Source organism: Microcaecilia unicolor, chromosome 4, assembly GCF_901765095.1.
Source record: "Microcaecilia unicolor chromosome 4, aMicUni1.1, whole genome shotgun sequence".
In the NCBI taxonomy this organism is placed as follows: Eukaryota; Metazoa; Chordata; class Amphibia; order Gymnophiona; family Siphonopidae; genus Microcaecilia; species Microcaecilia unicolor.
Window position 1 is genome coordinate 191338692 of NC_044034.1, and position 23924 is coordinate 191362615.

Here is a 23924-nt window from a genome sequence, read left to right on the forward strand (position 1 = left end):
TTATTGGGTAATGTATCAATGCTAATTAATACTAATAAACTATATCTCTTTAACTAATTAAAACTGGGTTCCTCTTTAATTACAGACTTAGCTACGGCTGAGCCTGTACCGAACTGCCATGAGCAGATTCAAGGTTGGGAAAGCTAGATATTTGGAGGGCATTTGTAACTTTGCCCAGAGAGATGAGACAGGCCACTGCTTCCGCTGCCTGATTAGCAAAGACAGATTCTGAGAAAATAAACAATAGTGGGGTTCCTCAGGGGACTGTGCTGGGACCACTACTTTTAAACATATTTATAAATGATCTAGAGATGGGAGTAACTAGTGAGGTAATTAAATTTGCTGACTTCACAAAGTTATTCAACGCTGTTAAATCACGAGAGGATTCTGAAAAATTACAAGAGGACCTTACTAGACTGGGAGACTTAGAGGGGCATAATTGAACGAAAACGCCTATCTCCATGGGCGTTTATCTCCGAGAACGGGTCAGTGAAGGGGCGGACCGAACCGTATGTTCGAAAAAAATAGACGCCCATGTTTTATTCAACAATGTGTGAGCTGGGCGTTTTTGTTTTTCAGCGATAATAGAAAATGAAAGCGCCCAGCTCAAAAACGAATAAATCCAAGACATTTATTCGTGGGAGGGGCCAGGATTCGTAGTGCACTGGTCCCCCTCACATGCCAGGACATCAACCGGGCACCCTAGGGGGCACTTTTACAAAAACAAAAAAAAAGGTCAAAGAGCTCCCAGGTGCATAGCACCCTTCCCTTGTGTATTGAGCCCCCCAAATCCCCCTCAAAACCCACTGCCCACAAGTCTACACCATTACTATAGCCCTAAGGGGTGAAGGGGGGCACCTACATGTGGGTACAGTGGGTTTGGGGGGGTTGGACGACTAATAAGCATTAAGCAGCACAATTGTAACAGGTAGGGGGGGATGGGCCTGGGTCCACCTGCCTGAAGTCCACTGCACCCCCTAACAACTCCTCCAGTGACCTGCATACTGCTGCCAGGGAGCTGGGTATGACATTTGAGGGTGAAAATAAAAATGTGTGAAACATCATTTTTTTGTGGTGGGAGCGGGTTAGGTACCACTGGGGGAGTCAGGGGAGGTCATCCCCGATTCCCTCCAGTGGTCATCTGGTCATTTAGGGCACTTTTTGGGGCCTTATTCGTGAAAAAACAGGGTCCAGGAAAAGTGTCCTAAATTCTAGCTAAAAACGCATACTTTCTTCCCATTATCGCTGAAATGCGCCCATCTTTGTTCGGCAGATAACCACGCCCCAGTTCCGCCTTCGCCACACCTCTGACACGCCCCCATAAACTTTGTCCGCATCCGCGACGGAGTGCAGTTGAAAACGCCCAAAAATCGGCTTTCGATTATACCGCTTTATTCGTTTTTGTGAGATAAACGTCCATCTCCCGATTTAGGTCGGAACTTGGGCGTTTTTCTCGTTCGATTATAAGCTGGACAACTTCTAAATGACAGATGACGTTTAATGTGAGCAAATGCAAAGTGATGCATGTGGGAAAGAGGAACCTGAAATATAGCTATGTAATGCAAGGTTCCACATTAGTAGTCATTGACCAGAAAGGGATCTTGGCGTTGTTGTTGATGATACATTGAAATCCTCTGCTCAGTGTGCTGCGGCGGCTAAGAAAGCAAATATAATGTTAGGTATTATTAGGAAAGGAATGGAAAAAATAAGTGAGGATGGTAGAATGCCTTTATATCAGTCCATGGTGCGACCGCACCTCAAATATTTTGTGTTCAATTCTGGTTACCACATCTCAAAAAAGATATAGTGGAATTGGAAAAGGTACAGAGAACGGCGACGAAAATGATAAAAGGGATGGGATGACTTCCCTATGAGGAAAGGCTGAAGCGTCTAGGGCTCTTCAGTTTGGAGAAGAGACGGCTGAGGGGAGATATGATAGAGGTCTATAAAATAATGAGTGAAGTGGACCGGGTAGACGTGAATCCATTTGTTTACTGTTTCCAAAATTACTAGGATTAGGGGGCATGTGATGAAGCTACAAAGTAGTAAATTTAAAATTAATCGTGTGTGACATTTGTGAGCCCTTGGCCCAGAGGTGGCCATGTAAGAATCACCCAACCATCTCTGGGTAGACCAAGTCCCCTCAGAACTAAGTGCTCCAAAGAACTGGACCAGACCACAAAATGAGATGAACTGAGGAAGCTTTATTAGCAGCAAAAACACAGGGCTAAAAGAGTAGCCAAATGGCACAGAAAGGAAAACAGGCAGCCTAGCTATACAGTCTAACCCAGCTACTACTACTACTACTACTACTAAGCATTTCTATAGCGCTACAAGGCGTACGCAGCGCTGCACAAACATAGAAGAAAGACAGTCCCTTCTCAAAGAGCTTACACTCTAATAGCTGAAGCAAGGCAAACGTAAAACATAGAATGAGGTAAAGTAGAACAGCCTAGCTGTATCATAAGCAGCCTAGCTGTGCATCTCAATACTATAAAACACAATGCAAAACATAAAGTATACCATAAAGATAAAGTAGAACAGCCTTGCTGTATCATAAGCAGCCTAGCTGCGCATCTGAATACTAGCAAACACAATGCAAAGCATAAAGTATACAGTAAAGGTAAAGTGGAACAGCCTAGCTATATAGGGAAATCAAAGATAAGCAGCCTAGCTGTGCTTCACAATACTAACAGAGCAATGCAAATATATGGCATACAGTAGAACACAAAAGACTAGGCAAAGGGCTCGCCCTAGTGGGACAAAGACAAACAGGTAATACTTGGCTGACAGAGGAAACACCACTAGTGATTCAGGAAAGGGTTCATTCTGTCAGTACACTCAGAAGAGCCAAGGAATAACTGTGGCAAGCTCCCTCAAACCCAGAGTGGAGCAGAAGCAAAACAAAGAGAAAAGAAAGTCTCTTGTGGACCTGCATAGCAGGTGGAGGCAAGAGCTGGTCACTCCGCACACAGAAGACAAGGGATGTCACTTAAGACAAGCAAACAGTCACTGAGGCGCCTGAGCCAGATGCTCCCAATGCAAGCAAGATAAAGAAGCCAAACCTGAGCCGATGCTCCCAAGGTAGAAGACTCAACGGCCCTACACCGCACCCAAGGGCCAGGATCAGCCCACGCGGACCCCTCTGCGCTCCAAGCACCGCTCCATCGTTCGGAGATACCTCATGACATGACCTCAGGAGCTGCACCTGCAGCATTCCCCGTCATCCAGCCCACACAGTCCCAAACATAGCACAACGCCACTCGCTATATACAGTGAGTAAGGACTCACAATGGGTGACTGGAATCTCAACTGAGGCACGGGAGGCTCTGGACTCACAGGCCTGGCAGCAGGCTTCACTGGACCTAAGCAAAGGTGAAAGTTGAAGGCAGAGCTATTACTCCTCAGAACTACCAAGTCTGAAAACAGGCTTCACAGGAACACAGAAATAGGTGAAAGCTGTAGGCAAAGCTTTACTCCTCAGGACTCCCTGGCTTGAAGGCGGACTTCCACTGGAACACAGCATAAGGTGAAAGCTGTAGGCCAAGTTTTACTCCTCAGGACTCCCAAGCTTGAAAGCAGGCTTCACAGGAACACAGCATAAGGAAAAGCTGTAGGCCAAGCTTTTACTCCTCAGGACTCCCTGGCTTGAAGATGGTTCTCCACAGGAACACAGCATAAATAAAAGCTGTAGGCCAAGCTTTTACTCCTCAGGACTCCCTGGCTTGGAGACAGTTCTCCACAGGAACACAGCATAAGAAAAAGCTGTAGCAAAGCTTCAGGCCATGGCCTCACAACAAAACAGAGTTACTGCCTTGTCACACTGTTTCATTGCCTTCAGATCCTCAGATACTATCACTCCAAGGTCTCTCTTCCTGTCTGTGCATATCTGCCTCATCTCCTACCATAACCTTGAAGTTCTACTCCCTAAGTGCATCACTCTGTACTTCTTTGCATAGTGAAGTGCAAACATTTATATAGATAGAAATTTATTGACATTAAAGAATATTAGACAGTTTTTAAAATACATATACATACAAATCACTTGAAAAAACAATATATTGAAGTATGGCTGTGTGATAACGTGGACTAGCAGCCAGGCTTGGACCCTTCACAAACACATACAGCAGATAAGGTAAACCAAAAGGAAAGTCTATTGTGAACAAAAAGTATCAAAAGTATGTTAGTATCATACATGCAGATGGCATTCACTTCAGACGGAAAGAATCTTCATGGTCTTTGGTATCCTGAAGTCCAGTTTCATTAACTCACACTTGCAAGTACTCATATTGACTACTCCTAGCAGACTCACTTCAATACATACTTCACTTATAATCTGTATACCTTCCATGTGAACCCAACTCCAATTACTGCAGTAGTCTCGTGAGGCTGCTACTTGAACTCTCGGGAGCCATTTTGAAGAGGCGCCGGGAGCAAGACAGATCAGCAGGAAAGAGGGGGCTCCCAAAGAGGCCACTAGACCACCAGGGCATGATAATAAGGTAAAGGAGGGGAGGAGAGGATAGGACACCCTGAGGCCTGCCTGCTTGTCCGCCCGCAAGCCTACCCATTTATCCGCAAACCTGAACAGGCAGGCTGGCAAAACCCGCCCGGATGACCTGCAGTGTCGTCAAAAAGAGAACACGTATGGGTAAAACCAGATATACAGTAACCCTAACCTGGAGCCTCTGTATCAGGGCCTCTCTGATCTGTACTGCCCGAGGACTTTTAGCTCTCTCCTGGCCTGAGCCCCGCCCCTCTTGACTCAGGTTCAGCCTCTGCAGCCTAGTGCCACCTGCTGCTAGGTGGATGAACTGAGTCAGCCTCGGCCTCCACCTCTGCAGACTATCGCCATCTGCCAAAAGTGGATTGAACCACACTAGTGATGGAGTGTTTCCTGCCCCTACGTCACTCCCTCCCTCACAAGAAATATAGTATTTCTTAGGCCTGATATTTAAACAGCCAGGAGATTCTCCTGTCTGTTTAAATTACCTATCCAGGACTAACCACGCATATTTAGTGGCATTTAATTCGATAATGCTGCTGAAAATGTCTGGTTAACACCCAACGCGAATCTGGTTATTTGGGGGGCGTTCTGGGGGCGGAGTCAGCATTTAACTTGCCAAGGTAACCACATAAATAGGACTACATAAAAGTCAGTTCTATGTTTATGAGGTTCGCCATAGCTGGTTATGTGTACTTAACTGGCTGTTTTTGCTGGCCCTGTATATCCAGAAATTCAAATCTGGAGCTTGGACATGGCCTGATATTGAATTTCCAGGGATAATGCTGGTGGTGGTCAGTAAAATGCTGATCGCCGTTGGCTGAATATCAGGCCTGTTACATTTATGCAGAAATTATTTATCTGGCCTGTTACATATATGCATAAACTATTTATCTGGTTTTATCCATATAATTAATGTATTTGCGATATATGTTTGTTTTTAAATAAGAACATACGAGTAACCATACTGGGTTTTCCAAACAGTAGCCAAGCCAGGTCACAAGTACCTGGCAGAAACACCAAATCGTGGCAGCATTCCATACTAAATGTTTTTATAGATTCTACTGTAACCCTGATGTAGCCAGAGGCCAACATACCGCCTTGTTGTATGTTTTAACAATAATAACTATTGCATAACTGATTCTGCTGCTCCCTTCTTGGTCCAGCTGCTACATGACAGACTTTGGAAGCTTTGCTTTAGACTATACATTGTTTTTTTCCCCTCTGCCACTTCCTAAACAATACCCAGCTCATATATGTTTCTGAGGAAGCTTGATAAAAAACAGTTCTGATGATCTGCATGTCAATGTGATAAATAAAAAATGTCATGCCTTACCCCAGCTTCGGACACAAACTGATCTGCATATTGCCATTTCAAAGGTTCATCAGCAGAGCTGCAGGTTACAACACAGTTTACAATGCCAATTCATTAATAACACACAGTTGCCAGTATGTATTCAAAACAATGTAGCAATTAGATTTAGCAATATAATTTGAATCTCAGTCTGTATTTTATTGGGTCTCATTGCTATGGCCTCATTTATTAGACATAAAGCAATAGGTTAGGTTAGGATAGCAGCCCAACAGTTTTGTAAATATACTGTACCCACCCCCTCATGACTTTTTAGTATAATCACTTTTCCCACTGTATGATGCTATTAAACACAGACTGCCCAATATTCAAAGAGATTTAAACGGCCAGGAGAGGCTCCAGACCATTTAAATCGCTTGTCCAGGGCATGTGGATTGTGGGCAGTCTTGGGGCGGAATCATCACTTATGCAGTTAAGTGCTGATATTCAGCACTTAACCACATTAGATAATTGTATAAATTGGGCTGCATAAAAAGCTGTCCTATCTTTATGTGGTTCAATTTATGTGGTTACATGCTGAATATAACTGCATAAGCATTATCCAGCCACATTGAATATCTAGGAATAAGGCCTGTGGTGGCCAAAAATGCTGACCACCACTGGCTGAATAAGAACATAAGCATTGAAATAATGGGACAGACCGAAGGTCCATCAAGTTTCCAACAGTGGCCAATCGAAGTTCAAATATCTGGCAAGATCCCAAGTAAAACAGATTTTATGCTGCTCATCTTGAAATAAGCAGTGGATTTTCCCAAGTCCATCTTAATAATGGCTAATAGACTTTTCATTTAAGAAATATTAAACAGAGAAAATGCTGGCTCTTCAAATCATCCCTCAAAGATTAGAGCTGTACCGAATAGCATATTTTACTATTTGGCCAAATATGAATAATGAAAAATATTGTGAGTGACCTTGCCGAAGGGTTAGAAGGTAAAGTTTGCCTATTTGCGGATGATACTAAGAGCTGTAACAGAGTGGACACCCCGGAGGGAGTGGAAAACATGAAAAAGGATCTGAAGCAGCTAGAAGAATGGTCTAAGATTTGGCAATTAAAATTCAATGCCAAGAAATGCAAAGTGATGCACTTAGGGAATAGAAATCCACGGGAGATGTATGTGTTAGGCGGCGAGAGTCTGATAGGTACGGATGGGGATCTTGGGGTGATAGTATCTGAGGATTTGAAGGCGACGAAACAGTGTGACAAGGCGGTGGCTGTATAGAGAGAGGTGTGACCAGCAGAAGAAAGGGAGTGTTGATGCCCCTGTATAAGTCATTGGTGAGGCCCCATCTGGAGTATTGTGTTCAATTTTGGAGGCCGTATCTTGCTAAGGATGTAAAAAGAATCGAAGCGGTGCAAAGAAAAGCTACGAGAATGGTATGGGATTTGCATTACAAGACGTATGAGGAGAGACTTGCTGACCTGAACATGTATACCCTGGAGGAAAAGAGAAACAGGGGTGATATGATACAGACGTTCAAATATTTGAAAGGTATTAATCCGCAAACGAACCTTTTCCGGAGATACGAAGGCGGTAGAACGAGAGGACATGAAATGAGATTGAAGGGGGGGCAGACTCAAGAAAAATGTCAGGAAGTATTTCTTCACGGAGAGAGTGGTGGATGCTTGGAATGCCCTCCCGCACTGGTGGAGATGAAAACGGTAACGGAATTCAAACATGCGTGGGATAAACATAAAGGAATCCTGTTCAGAAGGAATGGATCCTCAGGAGCTTAGCCGAGATTGGGTGGCAGAGCCGGTGGTGGGCGGCGGGACTGGAGGTTGGGAGGCAGGGATAGTGCTGGGCAGACTTATACGGTCTGTGCCAGAGGCGGTGGTGGGAGGCGGGGCTGGTGGTTGGGAGGCGGGGATAGTGCTGGGCAGACTTATACGGTCTGTGCCCTGAAGAGCACAGGTACAAATCAAAGTAGGGTATACACACAAAGTAGCACACATGAGTTGTCTTGTTGGGCAGACTGGATGGACCATGCAGGTCTTTTTTCTGCCGTCATCTACTATGTTACTATGTATTCAGCTGAATACAAATAATGGGCATTAAGCTTGAACATAACAAATAATAAAAGAAGTAATGTGAAATCAGAAATCAAGTGTTTATTTCACAAGGATTTAGCACAGTAGATGCTTGGATTACTTGTATTTAAATTTAAATCACTATTTGGCCAAATATGAATAACGCATTCGGGGCCAAATTGAACTGAATACAAATATTTAATATAGCCCTATCATAGATATTCACAAAATTCACCATTATATGGTGGAACTCCCAGAATATTTAGAGAGCTAGTGCTATTTGCAAACTTTGGAGCAGTGTTAAAACTGCAAAGAAGATAAAAGGAACTTTAAGTTAGAATGGAGAGAGCTGTGACCTGATTCTGATCCAGTTGAGGTTTTCAGATTTAAAATAGTAAGAGCCTAAGCACTGTGCAAAGCTCCTTTGAAAATATACACAGTGGGCTAGATTTTATATATAGTGCCTGAACATTCCACATGGAAAAAAAATACACCTAGGCATATTCTCTAAAGTATGCCTAAATTTTATAGAATAGGCTTAAATATCCACACAATATATAGAATTATGCTGAGTGCCTATCTATGAGATCAAATTTAGTCACAGCCATTTACGTCACGTTTTAATTGGTGTAAATCCTGATGCCTAAATTAGGCGCAGAGCAGGTATAACAATGTGCATAGATTTTAGAAATGCCTATGATTACACCAGCTTTTCAACTAAGCGACTTAGAATTTACGCACACCACATTACAGAATATGCCTAGCTAGTTAGCCAATTAAGTTATGTGAATTGTTATAGAATAGGCTTTGATTTCTATGTGGAAATTAAAGGTGCAGTATATAGAATCCAGCAGAGTTTGAATAACTTGTGTACATCTGGGAAGGGAAAGGGAAAGGAGAATTTTTAACAGAGGTGTCCATCTGGACTGGGGAGCAAACCATGTTCAATATGATGTAAGTTGTATTTATGCATGACATTTATTGCAATAAACAGCTCCCCCGTTAAGAGTAAGAAGGCAATAAACAAATAGTAATACTAGTAAAATGGGGCAAATATAAATGTCAAGCATCTCACTTACCTTTTGACAGGTATCATGCCCACATCTGAAATACAAAGGAAGTACATGTAATAAACTATTTATTCTATAAGAATGTGAAAAATTAAGGGTGTTGCAACAGTTAGCAATATACAGAGCATTCTACATGACTTACGTCTCACTTTGATAGAGACCGTTTTCTTTGAGCTGATAAGATTAATTACTTCCTCATGAGTACATAAAGAGATGGAATATCCATTTATTCGAACTATCTCATCTCCAATCTGCATAGGAAAGAAAAAAGGGCTACATGGGGTGAACAGAACCTCATTATTGCTGGAGCCTTGAAAATAATTTTGTCTAAATATAAAAAAGGAAAATGGATCATGCACAATTTCTTGTACCTGAAAACTATTTAGAATTTAGAGGGGAAGTTATTAATGTGGGCTACTTTAAGATGTGTTTTTACTGTTAACCCCAGTTATTAGTAACTAGGTCTCATTGAGAAAATGGGTCCTGTAGTAAAACAGCATGGGTTAGTGGTAAAATAACACGTCTCAATGATAGCCCAAATTCTTTTCCCCTAAGGAAACATGACCCCTACTCGTAGTTGTAGTTGTGCAAGACACATTTATATTAGGCTAATATCCTTAATACTACTACTACTTAACATTTCTAGAGCGCTACTAGGGTTACGCAGCGCTGTACAAAATAAACAAAGAAGGACGGTCCCTGCTCAAAGGAGCTTACAATCTAAGTAACGAAATGTCAAGTTGGGCAGTCTAGGTTTCCTGGGCAGAGGTGTAGAGGTTAGGTGCCGAAGGCGACATTGAAGAGGTGGGCTTTAAGCAGAGATTTGAAGATGGGCAGGGAGGGGGCTTGACGTATGGGCTCGGGGAGTTTGTTCCAAGCGTGGGGTGAGGCGAGGGAAAAAGGGCAGAGTCTGGAGTTGGCGGTGGTGGAGAAGGGTACTGAAAGGAGGGATTTGTTTTGAGAGCGGAGGGTACGGGTAGGAACGTAAGAGGAGATGAGGGTTGAGAGGTAAGGAGGGGCTGTAGATCGAGTACATTTGTAGGTTAGTAGCAGAAGCTTGAATTGAATGCGGTACCTGATCGGAAGCCAATGAAGTGACTTGAGGAGAGGGGTGGTATGAGTGTATCGGTTCAGGCGGAAGATAAGACGTGCGGCAGAGTTCTGAACGGACTGAAGGGGGGATAGGTGGCTAAGTGGGAGACCAGTGAGGAGCAGGTTGCAGTAGTCAAGGCGACAGGTAACGAGGGAGTGGATGATACTAATACTGTAGCAAGTTTTAAATTATTGAAAAACTCAAAAACACTAAGATGGAGTCAGCAGTCCAGCAGTGAGAGGGGTGCTATCCAGTCTTTTGCATTGAGTGTCGCATGTATGATTATTTCCCAGTTGGTGAGATGTCATATGTGTGTGCCTGATGCAAAGAGCGCCTAGCTCTTAGAGAACGTGTCCGTTCTCATGAGGCTACAGTAGCAGACTTGGTGGAGCTGAGGGAGACAGAGAGGTACATAGAGGAGACCTACAGGGATGTTGTAGAGAAGTCCCACCTCCTGTCTGGTAGCCCTTGTGCTACCTTGGAGGAGGGAGGTCACCTAGAAGGAGAGCATCACCCTGGTGAAGTAGGAAGTACTTCTGTAGCCAGGACCTGCCCACCAGGGGATGTACTATCCTCTCGCACCGAGGATATGTCTCCAAGTGCTGCCCGGGAGGGAAAGGTTAAGACAGCCGTTGTAGTTGGTGATTCGATCATTAGGCATATAGATAGCTGGGTGGCTGGTGGACGTGAGGATAGCCTGGTGACTTGCCTGCTTGGTGCAAAGATTGAGGACCTCACGCATCACCTAGATAGGATTTTAGATAGTGCTGGGGAGGAGTCAGCTGTCTTGGTGCACGTGGGTACCAATGACGTAGGAAAATGTGGGAGAGAGGTTCTGGAAGCCAAATTTAGGCTCTTAGGTAGAAAGCTCAAATCCAGATCCTCTAGGGTAGCATTTTCTGAAATGCTACCTGTTCCACACGCAGGGCCAAAGAGACAGGCAGAGCTCCGGAGTCTCAATGCATGGATGAGACGATGGTGCAGGGAGGAGGGTTTTAGATTTGTTAGGAACTGGGCAACATTCTGGGGAAGGGGGAGCCTATTCCAAAAGGATGGGCTCCACCTTAACCAGGGTGGGACCAGGCTACTGGCATTGGCATTTAAAAAGGAGATAGAGCAGCTTTTAAACTAGAAATGGGGGGAAGGCCGACAGTCGCTCAAAAGAGCATGGTTTGGGATAAGGTATCTTGCAAGGATGTGGAGGAGTGGCCTAGTGGTTAGGGTGGTGGACTTTGGTCCTGGGGAACTGAGGAACTGAGTTTGATTCCTACTTCAGGCACAGGCAGCTCCTTGTGACTCTGGGCAGGTCACTTAACCCTCCATTGCCCCATGTAAGTCGCATTGAGCCTGCCATGAGTGGGAAAGCGCGGAGTACAAATGTAAGAAAAATAAAAATGTTGAAACACATACCAGGAAATTTAGATGGAAAGCGATGACCACAAATGCTTGCTGTCTAAGCAATAAAGTTCATGACCTTCAAGCCCTGATGTTGGAGGCAGACTTGGATGTTGTTGCAATCACCGTGGCAAAATGGTTCCCATGAATGGGATGCAAACATACCAGTTTATAATCTATTTAGGAAGGATAGAGATGGTCGTAAAGGTGGAAGAGTAGATCTGTATGTGAGAAATGATATTGCTGCAACTGAAATGACAGGGACCTGGGAAAGGAAGAAGCAATATGGATCACTTTAAAAAGAGATGATAGAACCTCAGTCCACGTGGGTGTTGTATACAGACCCCCAATACAATTGGAGGAACCAGATAAAGATCTGATTGTAGATATTCAAAAGTTGGGAAAGAAGAGAGAGGTTCTGTTGATGGAAGATTTCAATCTGCCGGAGGTAGATTGGAAGGTTTCATCTGCAAAATCGGAAAGAAGTAGAGAGATAGTGGATGCTTTTCAAAGTGCCCTGCTCAGACAAATGGTGATGGAACCCACAATGGAGGGAGTGACGCTGGATCTGGTGCTCACAAATGGGGATAGTGTGTCAAATGTCCGAGTGGGTGCCCACCTGGGCAGCAGTGACCATCAAACGGTTTGGTTTGATATGACAGCTGAAGTGGAGGACGGCCACTCAAAACTCAAAGTCCTGGATTTCAAGCATGCTGACTTTAGTAAAATGGGGGAATACCTGAGGAAGGAGCTGATGGGCTGGGAGGACGAACGAGAAGTGGAAGGACAGTGGTCCAAGCTGAAAGAAGCTATAAATAGGGCCACAAACCTTTATGTAAGGAGAGTAAATAAAAGCAAGAGAAAAAGGAAACCGATACGGTTCTCCAAGCAAGTGGCCGAGAAAATAAAGGCCAAAGAGTTGGCGTTCCAGAAATACAGAAAAACTCAAGAAGAGGAACACGGAGAGGAATAATGGATGAAACTGAAAGAAGCCAAGAAAGAGATACATCTGGCAAAAGCGCAAGCGGAAGAAAAAATGGCTAGAAATGTAAGGAGGGGTGACAAAAATTTCTTCAGGTATATTAGTGAAAGGAGGAAGACTAAAAATGGAATTGTGAGACTGAAAGATGCTGCGAACCACTATGTAGATAATGAAGAAAAAGCAAATTTGCTAAATAGATACTTTTGTTCTGTTTTCACAGACGAAAATCCTGGAGGACTGCGATTGGCAAAAGTACAAATGAGAATTGAGTGGATAGAGCACCCTTCACGGAAGAGAGTGTGTATGAACAACTTGAAAAGCTAAAGGTGGACAAAGCCGTGGGACTGGACGGGATCTACCCCAGAATATTGAGGGAGCTCAGAGAGGTTCTGGCGGGTCCTCTTAAAGATTTGTTTAATAAATCGTTGGAGACGGGAGAGGTTCCATGGGATTGGAGAACGGTGGATGTGGTCCCTCTTCACAAAAGTGGTGATAGGGAAGAAGCTGGAAACTACAGGCTGGTAAGCCTCACTTCGGTTATTGGAAAAGTAATGGAAGCGATGCTGAAGGAAATGATAGTGAATTTCCTGGAAGCCAATAAATTGCAAGATCCGAGACAACATGGTTTTACCAAAGGTAAATCGTGCCAAACGAATCTCATTGAATTCTTTGACTGGGTGACTGGAGAAATGAATCAGGGACGTGCTACAGACAATCTACTTAGATTTCAGCAAAGCTTTTGACACAGTTCCCCACAGGAGGCTCTTGAACAAACTGGACGGGCTGAAGATAGGACCCGACGTGGTGAACTGGATTAGGAACTGGTTGATGGACAGACGCCAGAGGGTGGTGGTTAATGGAATTCGCTCAGAGGAGGGCAAGGTGAGTAGTGGAGTGCCTCAGGGATTGGTACTGGGGCCGATTCTGTTCAATATATTTGTGAGTGACATTGCCGAAGGGTTAGAAGGTAAAGTTTGCCTTTTTGCGGATGATACTAAGATTTGTAACAGAGTGGACACCCGGGAGGGAGTGGAAAACATGAAAAAGGATCTGCGGAAGCTAGAAGAATGGTCTAAGGTTTGGCAATTAAAATTCAATGCGAAGAAATGCAAAGTGATGCACTTAGGGAGTAGAAATCCACGGGAGAAGTATGTGTTAGGCGGTGAGAGTCTGATATGTACGGATGGGGAGAGGGATCTTGGGGTGATAGTATCTGAGGATCTGAAGGCGACAAAACAGGTGACAAGGCGATGGCCGTAACTAGAAGGTTGCTAGGCTGTATAGAGAGGTGTGACCAGCAGAAGAAAAGAGGTTTATATAAGTCGTTGGTGAGGCTCCACCTGGAGTATTGTGTTCAGTTTTGGAGGCCGTATCTTGCTAAGGATGTAAAAAGAATTCAAGCGGTGCAAAGAAAAGCTACGAGAATGGTATGGGATTTGCGTTACAAGACGTATGAGGAGAGACTTGCTGACCTGAACATGCATACCCTGGAGGAAAGGAGAAACAGGGGTGGAGGAAAGGAGAAACAGGGGTGATATGATACAGACATTCAAATATTTTAATCCAGAAACGAACCTTTTCTGGAGATGGGAAGGCGGTAGAACTAGAGGACATAAAATGAGATTGAAGGGGGGCAGACTCAAGAAAAATGTCAGGAAGTATTTTTTCAAGGAGAGAGTGGTGGATACTTGGAATGCCCTCCCGCGGGAGGTGGTGGAGATGAAAAAGGTAACGGAATTCAAACATGCGTGGGATAAACATAAAGGAATCTTGTTCAGAAGGAATGGATCCTCAGAAGCTTAGACGAGATTGGGTGGCAGAGGTGGGGGTGGGAAGCGGGGCTAGTGCTGGGCAAGACTTCTACGGTCTGTGCCCTGAAAATGGCAGATACAAATCAAGTTAAGGTATACACAAAAAGTAGCACATATGAGTTTATCTTGTTGGACAGACTGGATGGACCGTGCAGGTCTTTTTCTGCCGTCATCTATTATGTTACTATCCAGCTCATTTTCGAAAGTGATCGCCGGCCATCTTCCAACACAAATCGGGAGATGGCCGGCGATCTCCTGAACCCAGCCAAATCGGTATAATCGAAAGCCGATTTTGGATGGGTTCAACTGCTTTCCGTCGCGGAGCCGGTGAAACATCAAGGGGGCGTGTCGGTAGGGTAGTGAAGGCGGGACGGGGGCGGGATGGGGCATGCTCACGAGATGGCCGGCTTCGCCCAATAATGAAAAAAAAAAAGCCAGGCTTGTAGAGCATTTCGCCGGCTGTACTTGGTCCCTTTTTTTTCACGACCAAGCTTCAAAAAGGAGCCCCAACTCACCAAATGACCACTGGAGGAAAGCAGGTATGATTTCCCTTACTCCCCCCTCCTACCACCCCCCCCCCCCCAAGAAATTAAAAAACATTTTTTTCGCCAGCCACTATGCCAGCCTGAAATGTCATACCCAGCTCCATGACAGCAGTATGCAGGTCCCTGGAGCAGTGTTTAGTGGGTGCAGTGCACTTCAGACAGGTGGTCCCAGGCCCATCCCCCCTCCCCTTATCTGTTACACTTGTGGTGGTAAATGGGAGCCCTCCAAAACCCACTGTACCCACATGTAGGTGCCCCCCTTCACCCATAAGGGCTATGGTAATGGTGTAGAGTTGTGGGGAGTGGGTTTTGGGGGAGATTTGGGGGGCTCAGCACTCAAGGTGAAGGAGTTATGCACCTGGGAGCTATTTTTATTTTTTAATTTTTAGAAGTGCCCCCTCGGGTGCCCGGTTGGTGTCCTGGCATGTCAGGGGGACCAGTGCACTACAAATCCTGGCTCCTTCCACAACCAAATGCCTTGGATTTGGCCGGGTTTGAGATCGCCGGCATTATTTTCCATTATGGACGAAAACCGATGCCGGCCATCCCAAACCTGGCGAACTCTGACATTTGGCCGGGCCCAACCGTATCAGCGGAAAAAAAGATAGCCGGCCATCTTTTTTTAAAATACGGTTGGCTCCGCCCACTTATGGCGCCTGCCCCGAAGATGGCCGGCCAGCTATTTGGCTGGCGCTGTTCGATTATGCCTCTCTATGTTACTCACTTTAATATTCCCTTATCTCTTGTTTGTCCTATTTGTCTGTCCTAATTAGACTACAACTCTGTCGAGCAGGGACTGTCTCTTCATATTCAAGTGTACAGCGCTGCGTACATCTAGTAGCGCTATAGAAATGATAAGTAGTAGTAGTAATGTATCTGTGTCAATTGTGGATAAATTTTCAGTTGTGCAATCTTGTAGCTAGAAAGCTATCATTGCCAAATCAAGCACAGCACCAAGAATATTGCTTAAAGCACGCTGAGGCAGTATTCTGTAACAATGCATGTAACTCTCCCATGGCCACGCCCACTTTGGAGTTACATGCCTTATAGAATAGCACGTAGCTAGGTGCACATGAAAGTCTTAATGGGTGCCAAATAACACCAATTAATTTGCATACATATCTCGGGAGCAGGCCCAAATTTTGGCATGCAAATCTAGGCGCCATCCCCTGATTCTATAAAGGTTGACAAAATTGTCTGCACAAATTTAGGCATGTTACTGATTTGCATGTGCAATTTAATTAAATAGCAAGCCAATTAGTGCCAATAATTGGTTTAGCAAGCAATTATTGGCATTAATTAAATTTAATTGGGTCTTACGTGCCTAAAGTATACACACAGCCTGAAAAAGGGATGCAGAAAGGGGACAGTCATGGGTGTTTCAGAGCAGAATAGGGGCATGGACTTGAGTTACGTGTTTAATTACAGAATAACGTGTGAAATTACAGAATAATGGTCCTCTGTGCGTAAATGTAGACGCAGGAATTTGCATTACATTTTTGTGCCTATGTGCAACCTTAACATTTGTTATTCTATAAACCATGCCGGACTTCAGAGGCGTCTTACAGAATAACAATTAAGCGGGTTTTTTGGCACCAATTTTATCAGTGACATTTACTGAATCTACCCCCATATATAGAATTTGGGAGTTAACATGCTTAAGTGTTAGCAAGGTGCCTAAATGCTACTCTGCTTGGGCGCGCATAAGTGGCAGAGCATGTAAATGCAAGGCGAGGGGAATAGAAATCAGCATAGCATGGGTGGGGCTCTCATTTACATGCATAACTTACTGAATGCTGCAAGTTACACATGTCCTGCTGCATTTTCATGACTGCAGTTATGCCAGTTGCATGGATGGTGTAACTGCAGGCACGTTAATGTAAGGCGCAACAGACACACTGTTACATTTCAGATGTCGTTACAGAATAGGCTTTCACCATGCACCCTCAGGGGAGGAAATTCTATATAGGGTACTGAACATTAGGTGCCAGAACCGCACTGAGGGGTCCTTTTACTAAGCAGCAGTAAGCCCAATGTGGGTTACTGCTTGCCATTCCGGAACTACCACTGGCCCAATATAGGGGTGGCTGTAGTTCCACTCCTAGTGTGCAGCACTTCCAGTACTAGCAGAAACATTTGAAAAATATTTCGGTAGGAGGTTACCCAATAGGTTACCACCGGGTTAGTGAAGCCCTTACCGCCAGATCTCCCCCACCTGGCCATGTGGTAAGAACAATCTTACCGCATGGTCATGTCTTTTTTCGGCCTTTTTACCCACTGTGGTAAAAAGGGCCTCAGCACACAGCAAAAATGGCCCCTGCTGCTAGACCAGGACCCTTTTTACCACAGATTAGTAAAAGGGCTCCTGAATTTTCAGTGCAAAAAAATATAACGGATGCAAAGTGCTAAAAAGAGGCAAAAATGGCAGAGCCACGTGAAAACACACTTATGCACTCATTTATAGAATAGTGCATAAATGTTTCTGTGCAGCTCTGCAAAGGAGGCATGGCTATAGGAAGGGCATGGGTGGGCCAGGGGTGTTCCCTTAAAATGCGTACAGTGTTACAGAATTCGGGGGATTTGCACCCAACTTGCACGCTGGGATTTACACCTGGTTTTAGTTGATGTAACCCCTCTTGCCCAAAGTTGACCGTGAATCCTGGTGCTACAAACTACTCTATACAGGGCACTGATCCTGGAACACGCATTATAGAACACCATTCAGCACCGTTTGTTTTTTTGCAATTAACTTTGAGCACCATTTTTTGAATTTCCCTTAGGGTGTCTAATGGAGGTATCTCAGTGCTTTTTAGCCTGTGTACTTTACTTTCAACTTTCAGACAGAAATCATATTCCTTGATTTCTTTTCAAAATTAGCAGGTGTAAAGCATGAGTACTAAAAGCATCTATGCACTTTTTCACCTGCTATCTGTGCAAGTGGCCAACAGGGTGTAAAAAGGAGCATGCACATTTGAAAATGTCAAGTACACATGGTATTTTCCTCCCCCAACCTAAGTGTTTCCCTGTCCCCCTCCCTCAAGAACATCTCTTTATAACCCAGCAACAAGTGCTGTGAAAGTCTGTAAAACTTTTAGTCATTTTCAGCTAAGCCACTTTAAATGGATAAATTCTCATTTAGCTGGATGCATGGCTTGCAAAACTGTTCTTTAAGGTAGCACTTCTCAGCTAAGATTTAATTTGTTATATCAGGTAAAGTTTTAGCAAACTTTTAAAAAGAAACCACACGGATATTCATCTTTGAAAGTTTGTTCAAGTTACACTGGGTGACGTGGAGGGGCATGACCGAAAGGGACATCCTCGTTTCGATTTGGATGTCCTCACAAAACGTCCCCATCCAGGGGCAGGGAAACCTGTATTTTCGAAACAAGATGGACGTCCACCTTTCGTTTCGATAATACAGTCAGGGACGCACAAATCCTGAAATTTGGTCGTCCTTAGAGATGGTCATCCCTAAACTAGGTCGTTTCTGATTTTCGGCAATAATGGAAACCAAGGACTTCCATCTCAGAAACAACCAAATGTAAGCCATTTGGTCATGGGAGGAGACAGCATTTCTAGTGCACTGGTCCCCCTGACATGCCAGGACACCAACCAGGCACCCTAGGGGGCACTACAGTGGATTTCATAAATTGCTCCCTTACTTTGTGTGCTGAGCCCCCCAAAACCCACTACCCTCAACTGGACACCATTACCATAGCCCTTATGGGTGAAGGAGGGCACCTAGATGTGGGTACAGTGGGTTTCTGGTGGGTTTTGTAGAGCTCGCTGTTCCCTCCACAAACATAACAGGTGGGGGGCATGGGCCTGGGTCCGCCTGCCTGAAGTGCACTGCACCCACTAAAACTGCTCCAGGTACCTGAATACTGCTGTGATGGACCTGAGTAGGACATCTGAGGCTGTAATAGAGGCTGGCAATCAATATTTTTAAAGATGTTTTTTGAGGGTGGGAGGGGGGTTAGTGACCACTGGGGGAGTAAGGGGAGGTCATCCCCGATTCTCTCCGGTGGTCATCTGGTCATTTCGGGCACCTTTTTGTGCCTTGGTCGTAAGAAAAACACGACCAGGTAAAGTCGTCCAAGTGTTTGTTTCTTTCAATTATGGGTCGAGGACGTCCTAGTGTTAGACACGCCCAAGTCCTGCCTTCGCTACGCCTCCGATACGCCCCTTGAACTTTGGCCGTCCCTGCGACGGAAAGCAGTTGGGGACGTCCAAAATCGGCTTTCGATTATACCGATTTGGACAACCCTGGGAGTACGTCCATCTTACGATTTATGTCGAAAGATGGGCGTCCTTCTCTTTCGAATATGAGCCCATTAGTGAAAAATTTCCCTCTGAAGGCATTTATATCTTCAATGTGCTCGGGCAACAGTTGGTTTCATTACAAATAGGTATATAAAAATGTTCCTGGCAGCAGAAAGGTCGAGGATTTGCTTCCTTACCTGAAGGCCAACATTATCTGCTTGACCTCCTTTCAAGATCTGAGAAATATAAAGGCCACAATTAAATTCCAGTCCTCCTCGCACACTTAATCCAAGCCCTTCAGGATGTATTCGATCCATTCTTACTTCCTTTAGCTTTCTGCAGACACAAAACTCAGCGTTATCTGGTATTGACATAAAAAACAGTTTAAAATGGTATGATTGGAAGGCATTAGTTTAACTTGTATGGAATAGTGGTTACAATCCTACACAGCAACTACCACAACATCTGGATTTCAAGATGACTGAGATGGCCTACATGAAGAGAGACTATGGTGAAACCTGCATGGTAAAACCTGCAGTGAGCACAGGAAGGCCACATATCTTTTTTGCAAAGGCTCTACTAATCTTTTGAGGATTATTAGAAAACTCAGTAGTAATACATAGAAGGGATTCTGGGTTTTTAAACTTTATTGATTTGATTAACCATCTTTTATCTGTAAAAACAAAGTAGTGTGCTATACAGAAAAAGTGAGTGTCATGCAGGACAATATGCAGTATACAATTTGTTTTATTTAGGGTGTCTTTTACTTAAGATTAACGCATGTTATCTGCCATGGGGCCCATTTTATTCCTGAGGACCCAGCTGCAGATAACATGCACAAATCATTCGTAAAACCCTCTCCCCTTATTTTAAAAACCTATTTATACTATTTTTGAGTTTAACAAACTTTGCTGAAATGTATCATTAAAACCAACAAAAAATTATTTTTTATACTGTTAATCAATATTTCCTTGTGTCTAAAACAAATAGTTTAGTATCACATAAAACAATGATGTTACTATTTTTTCATGCTTCCCTTGCAGGAATATGCATTTTAGCAAGAAATTAGAAAATGCATCTACCTGCAGGGGAAGAATGAAAAATAGTAACAATCAACAAAACTGTGTAGCACCAGGCGGGTGATACAAAGGAGAAAGGGTAAGCAACAGAAATGTGATGAAGAAAGGAGGCACAATGAAGGGTGGAGAAGAGAAGTGAAGAATAAGGAAGGGTAAAAGAAAGGGCAGGAAAGAGGATGGGAGCTTGGAGGGAAAAGAGAAGAGGTATCTTTAGTTATCGGTGTAAGAACCAAAACTTGATAGTAAGGCCTGAAATAACCAACCAGCTTACCAGCTGTAACAGATTTTGGACATTCTTAGGTCAGATATGAAAGGTAGTGGTATGAAAAGGGTAGCAAGGCCAGGCGAAAGATATGAGGGAGGAGAGAACTGGTGCTGGGTTACATAAATATACCCAGTGTACCTGAATGTAACTCATCTTGAGCTACTACTGAAAAAGGTGTGAGCAAATCCAAATATATAAATAAATATAGGAACTAGAATATGTATCTACTCAAAGCTGATGAATGTCAGCTGGGCAGACCAGATGCACCATTTTGTCTTTATCTGTCACGGTTTACTAGGTTGCTAAGCCAGTCATGTGATCACCATGGCCGGGAGCAGTAGCAGAGTAATATAGCTCCCACGACTTTCCTACTGACCTGCCTATAAATGGCTCACTTGTCTGAAAATTCCTTCCAGACTGATCGCAGGGAACAAGTTAAATTGCCTCGTAACAAGGGGTAACTTCAGCAATGATCTGAGTGGATTATGGCTTCAAAACTGCTGTGCAAAGAGCAAGACAAGCAGAAGCTTGCGGAGTTCAAAATGGCGGACGCACGCGACACCTCAAGTCCCCTAGTGAGCAACATGTGGAAGACCAAATTAGTGGTGGAGGTGAAAGCGGTAGTAGAGGCAGCGCTGACCTTTAAATTGCAGCAACTGCTTGATAGAACCGAGGAAGCTCACGAACACATTGATAGTGTCTGTCTGGAGCTCGATGACAGTTTGCGTAGAACTTCAGCTTTGGAGGATCAGATGTGAGGCAGGGGCGTATCTGCGTGGGGCCTCAGGGGCCTGGGCCCCCGCAGATTTCGCCCTGGACCCCCCTACCGCTGCCAACCCTCCCCCTCCGTTGCTCGCCTACCTTCGCTGGCGGGGGACCCCAACCCCCGCCAGCCGAGGTCCGCGTCCTCCTGCCGCTGCCGGCTGCCTTTGGTCCTTTAATTCTTCCATTGAAGCTGGCGCCGACGAAAGTTTCTTTTGAGTCTGACGTCGCTGCACGTTGTACGTGCAGGACGTCAGACTCAGAAATTGTTTCTGAGTCTGACGTCCTGCACGTACAACGTGCAACGTGCAGCGACGTCAGATTCAAAAGAAACTTTTTCGTCGGCGCCAGCTTCAATGGAAGAATGAAAGGACCAAAGGCAGCCGGCAGCGGCAGGAGGACGCGGACCTCGGCTGGCGGGGGTTGGGGTCCCCCGCCAGCGAAGGTAGGCGAGCAACGGAGGGGGAGGGTTAGCAATGGCAGCGGCTGGGGGGAGGGGGATCGGCAATGGCGGCGGCGGCGGCGGCGGCGGGGGGGGGGGCTATAATGTGCCCCCCCTCTCTGGCCCTGGCCCCCCCTACCGCCGCAGTTCAGATACGCCCCTGATGTGAGGTATGGCTGAGGAGATGGTGCACTTAAAGAAAAGGGTGGCTGGCCTAGAAAATAAGGTAGATGACCTGGAAAATCACTGGAGATGCAATAATCTGTGGCTGGTCAGTTTATTTTATTACATTTGTACCCTGCGCTTTCCCACTCATGGCAGGCTCAATGCGGCTTACATGGGGCAATGGAGGGTTAAGTGACTTGCCCAGAGTCACAAGGAGCTGCCTGTGCCTGAAGTGGAAATCAAACTCAGTTCCTCAGTTCCCCAGGACCAAAGTCCACCACCCTAACCACTAGGCCACTCCTCCACTCCTGGGTTACAGGAGGCAGCTGGAGCACAGAACCTCATGGGATTCCTAGAGTCATGGCGTCCATCGAAGCTACACCTGAAGGCACAGTTGTCTCACTTTCGGATTGAAAGAGCCCATAGGTTGGGTCCAGTGAGCGCCTCGAGAGACAAACCTAGATTGGTGATCATGAGAGTTCTGAATTATTCTCATACACAATTGATTCTATGAACTATTCAAGGAGGGGTGATCCTAAAACATCAAAATCACAAGGTACTTTGTTTTCAAGATTACTCTTCAAGTTCAGCAGCAAAGGAAAACTTTTGCATCGGTATGTGCCTCGCTGATCACGGTACATATTAGTTTTACCTTGCTGTATCCGGAAAAACTCCAGATTAATCACGAGGGCCAAAACCTTTTTTCACTCAACCTGGGGAGGCACTTGCCTACTTGGAAAAATTGCCGCAATCCTCCTCCTCACAGGAAATGTCATCATGAGGAAATCGGATTAGATGAGAACTGTTGGAGAATAATGGCCTCTCATATCTGGGATGGCTGTTGTTTGATGACTTAACTAAATAACAGGTGTCTTCAGTTTGACTCACTGGGAGAGAGCATGGGCCTCCTCACTACTGGACTACTGGCTACTACAGATTTCCCCCCCTTAAGGGTTTTTTTGTTGTTGTTTTTTGCTGTAAGAGACTGCAGAACCTAGATTTTGCAGCTATGATCATCTTGATTGTAGAATTGTTATATTTTATTTATTTCAATTGGATATTTATTATTGTAGTATTGTTTCCATCATAACCCTGCAGAAGATCTTAGGGTCCACACAGTCTTGAGCGTATGGAGGGTGGGGTAGGGGTGGGATTGGATGTGTGGGCTGAGCTTTTCTTTTTTTCTTGGAGGGATGAGGATGTTTGAGAATTGTTCATAATGTGTTCATTGTGGGGAGGGGAACTATGGCTTTATGAGTAGCTGTTTATCTACTGGAATAGGTGCGTGAGGACGTTTATGTACCCAATTCCTCTACTGGTTCTTCCCCTGCCCCACTTCCATTTTTCGAGATTTTTCCTCTCTCCCCCTTCCCTCCCCCCTTTTCTTTTTTTTTTAACCGAGCTATATTGTATTTCTGCCTAGTAGGGATGCGAGAGGAGTGTTCATCAATTACAGAGATGCAATATGGGAGGAGGGGGACATTGTGTAAGCCCTCAAGGGGATAGATCCTATTTTGTTAGAGGGCTTACTGAAAAGAAAACTCTTAGTCATAAGTACATAAGTATTGCCATACTGGGACAGACCAAAGGTCCATCAAGCCCAGCATCCTGTTTCCAACAGTGGCCAATCCACGTCACAAATACCTGGCAAGATCCCAAAAAAGTACAAAACATTTTATACTGCTTATCCCAGAAATCGTGGATTTTCCCTGTCCAATTTAATAATGGTCTATGGACTTTTCCTTTAGGAAGTCGTCCAAACCTTTTTAAAACCCGCCTTTACCACATTCTCTGGCAACGAATTCCAGAGTTTAATTACACGTTGAGTGAAGAAACATTTTCTCCAATTTGTTTTAAATTTACTACTTTGTAGCTTCATCGCATGCCCCCTAGTCCTAGTAGTTTTGGAAAGCATAAACAGATGCTTCACATCTACCAATTCAACTCCGCTCATTATTTTATAGACTTCTATCATATCTTCCCTCAGCCGGCTTTACTCCAAGCTGAAGAGCCCTAGTCGCTTTAGCCTTTCCTCATAGGGAAGTCGTCCCATCCCCTTTATCATTTTCGTTGCCCTTCTCTGCACCTTTTCTAATTCCACTATCCAGCTTATTTTCGAAAGAGAAAAACGCCCATATTTCCACCTA

The 23924-nt window shown here is 44.7% G+C and overlaps 1 protein-coding gene across 6 annotated transcripts in view; it reads right to left on the reverse strand.

The window, feature by feature from the left end:
• USH1C (USH1 protein network component harmonin) overlaps positions 1-23924 on the reverse strand; it is a 420974-nt gene that overhangs the window by 323869 nt on the left and 73181 nt on the right. For all 6 annotated transcript variants that reach the window (XM_030201080.1, XM_030201079.1, XM_030201078.1 and 3 more), the window contains exons 4-7: positions 19262-19400; positions 9118-9226; positions 8985-9009; positions 5841-5898 (exon numbers count right to left, since the gene is read on the reverse strand). In XM_030201080.1, coding sequence (XP_030056940.1) covers positions 5841-5898; positions 8985-9009; positions 9118-9226; positions 19262-19400 — 331 coding nt within the window. The remainder of the gene's footprint in view (positions 1-5840; positions 5899-8984; positions 9010-9117; positions 9227-19261; positions 19401-23924) is intronic.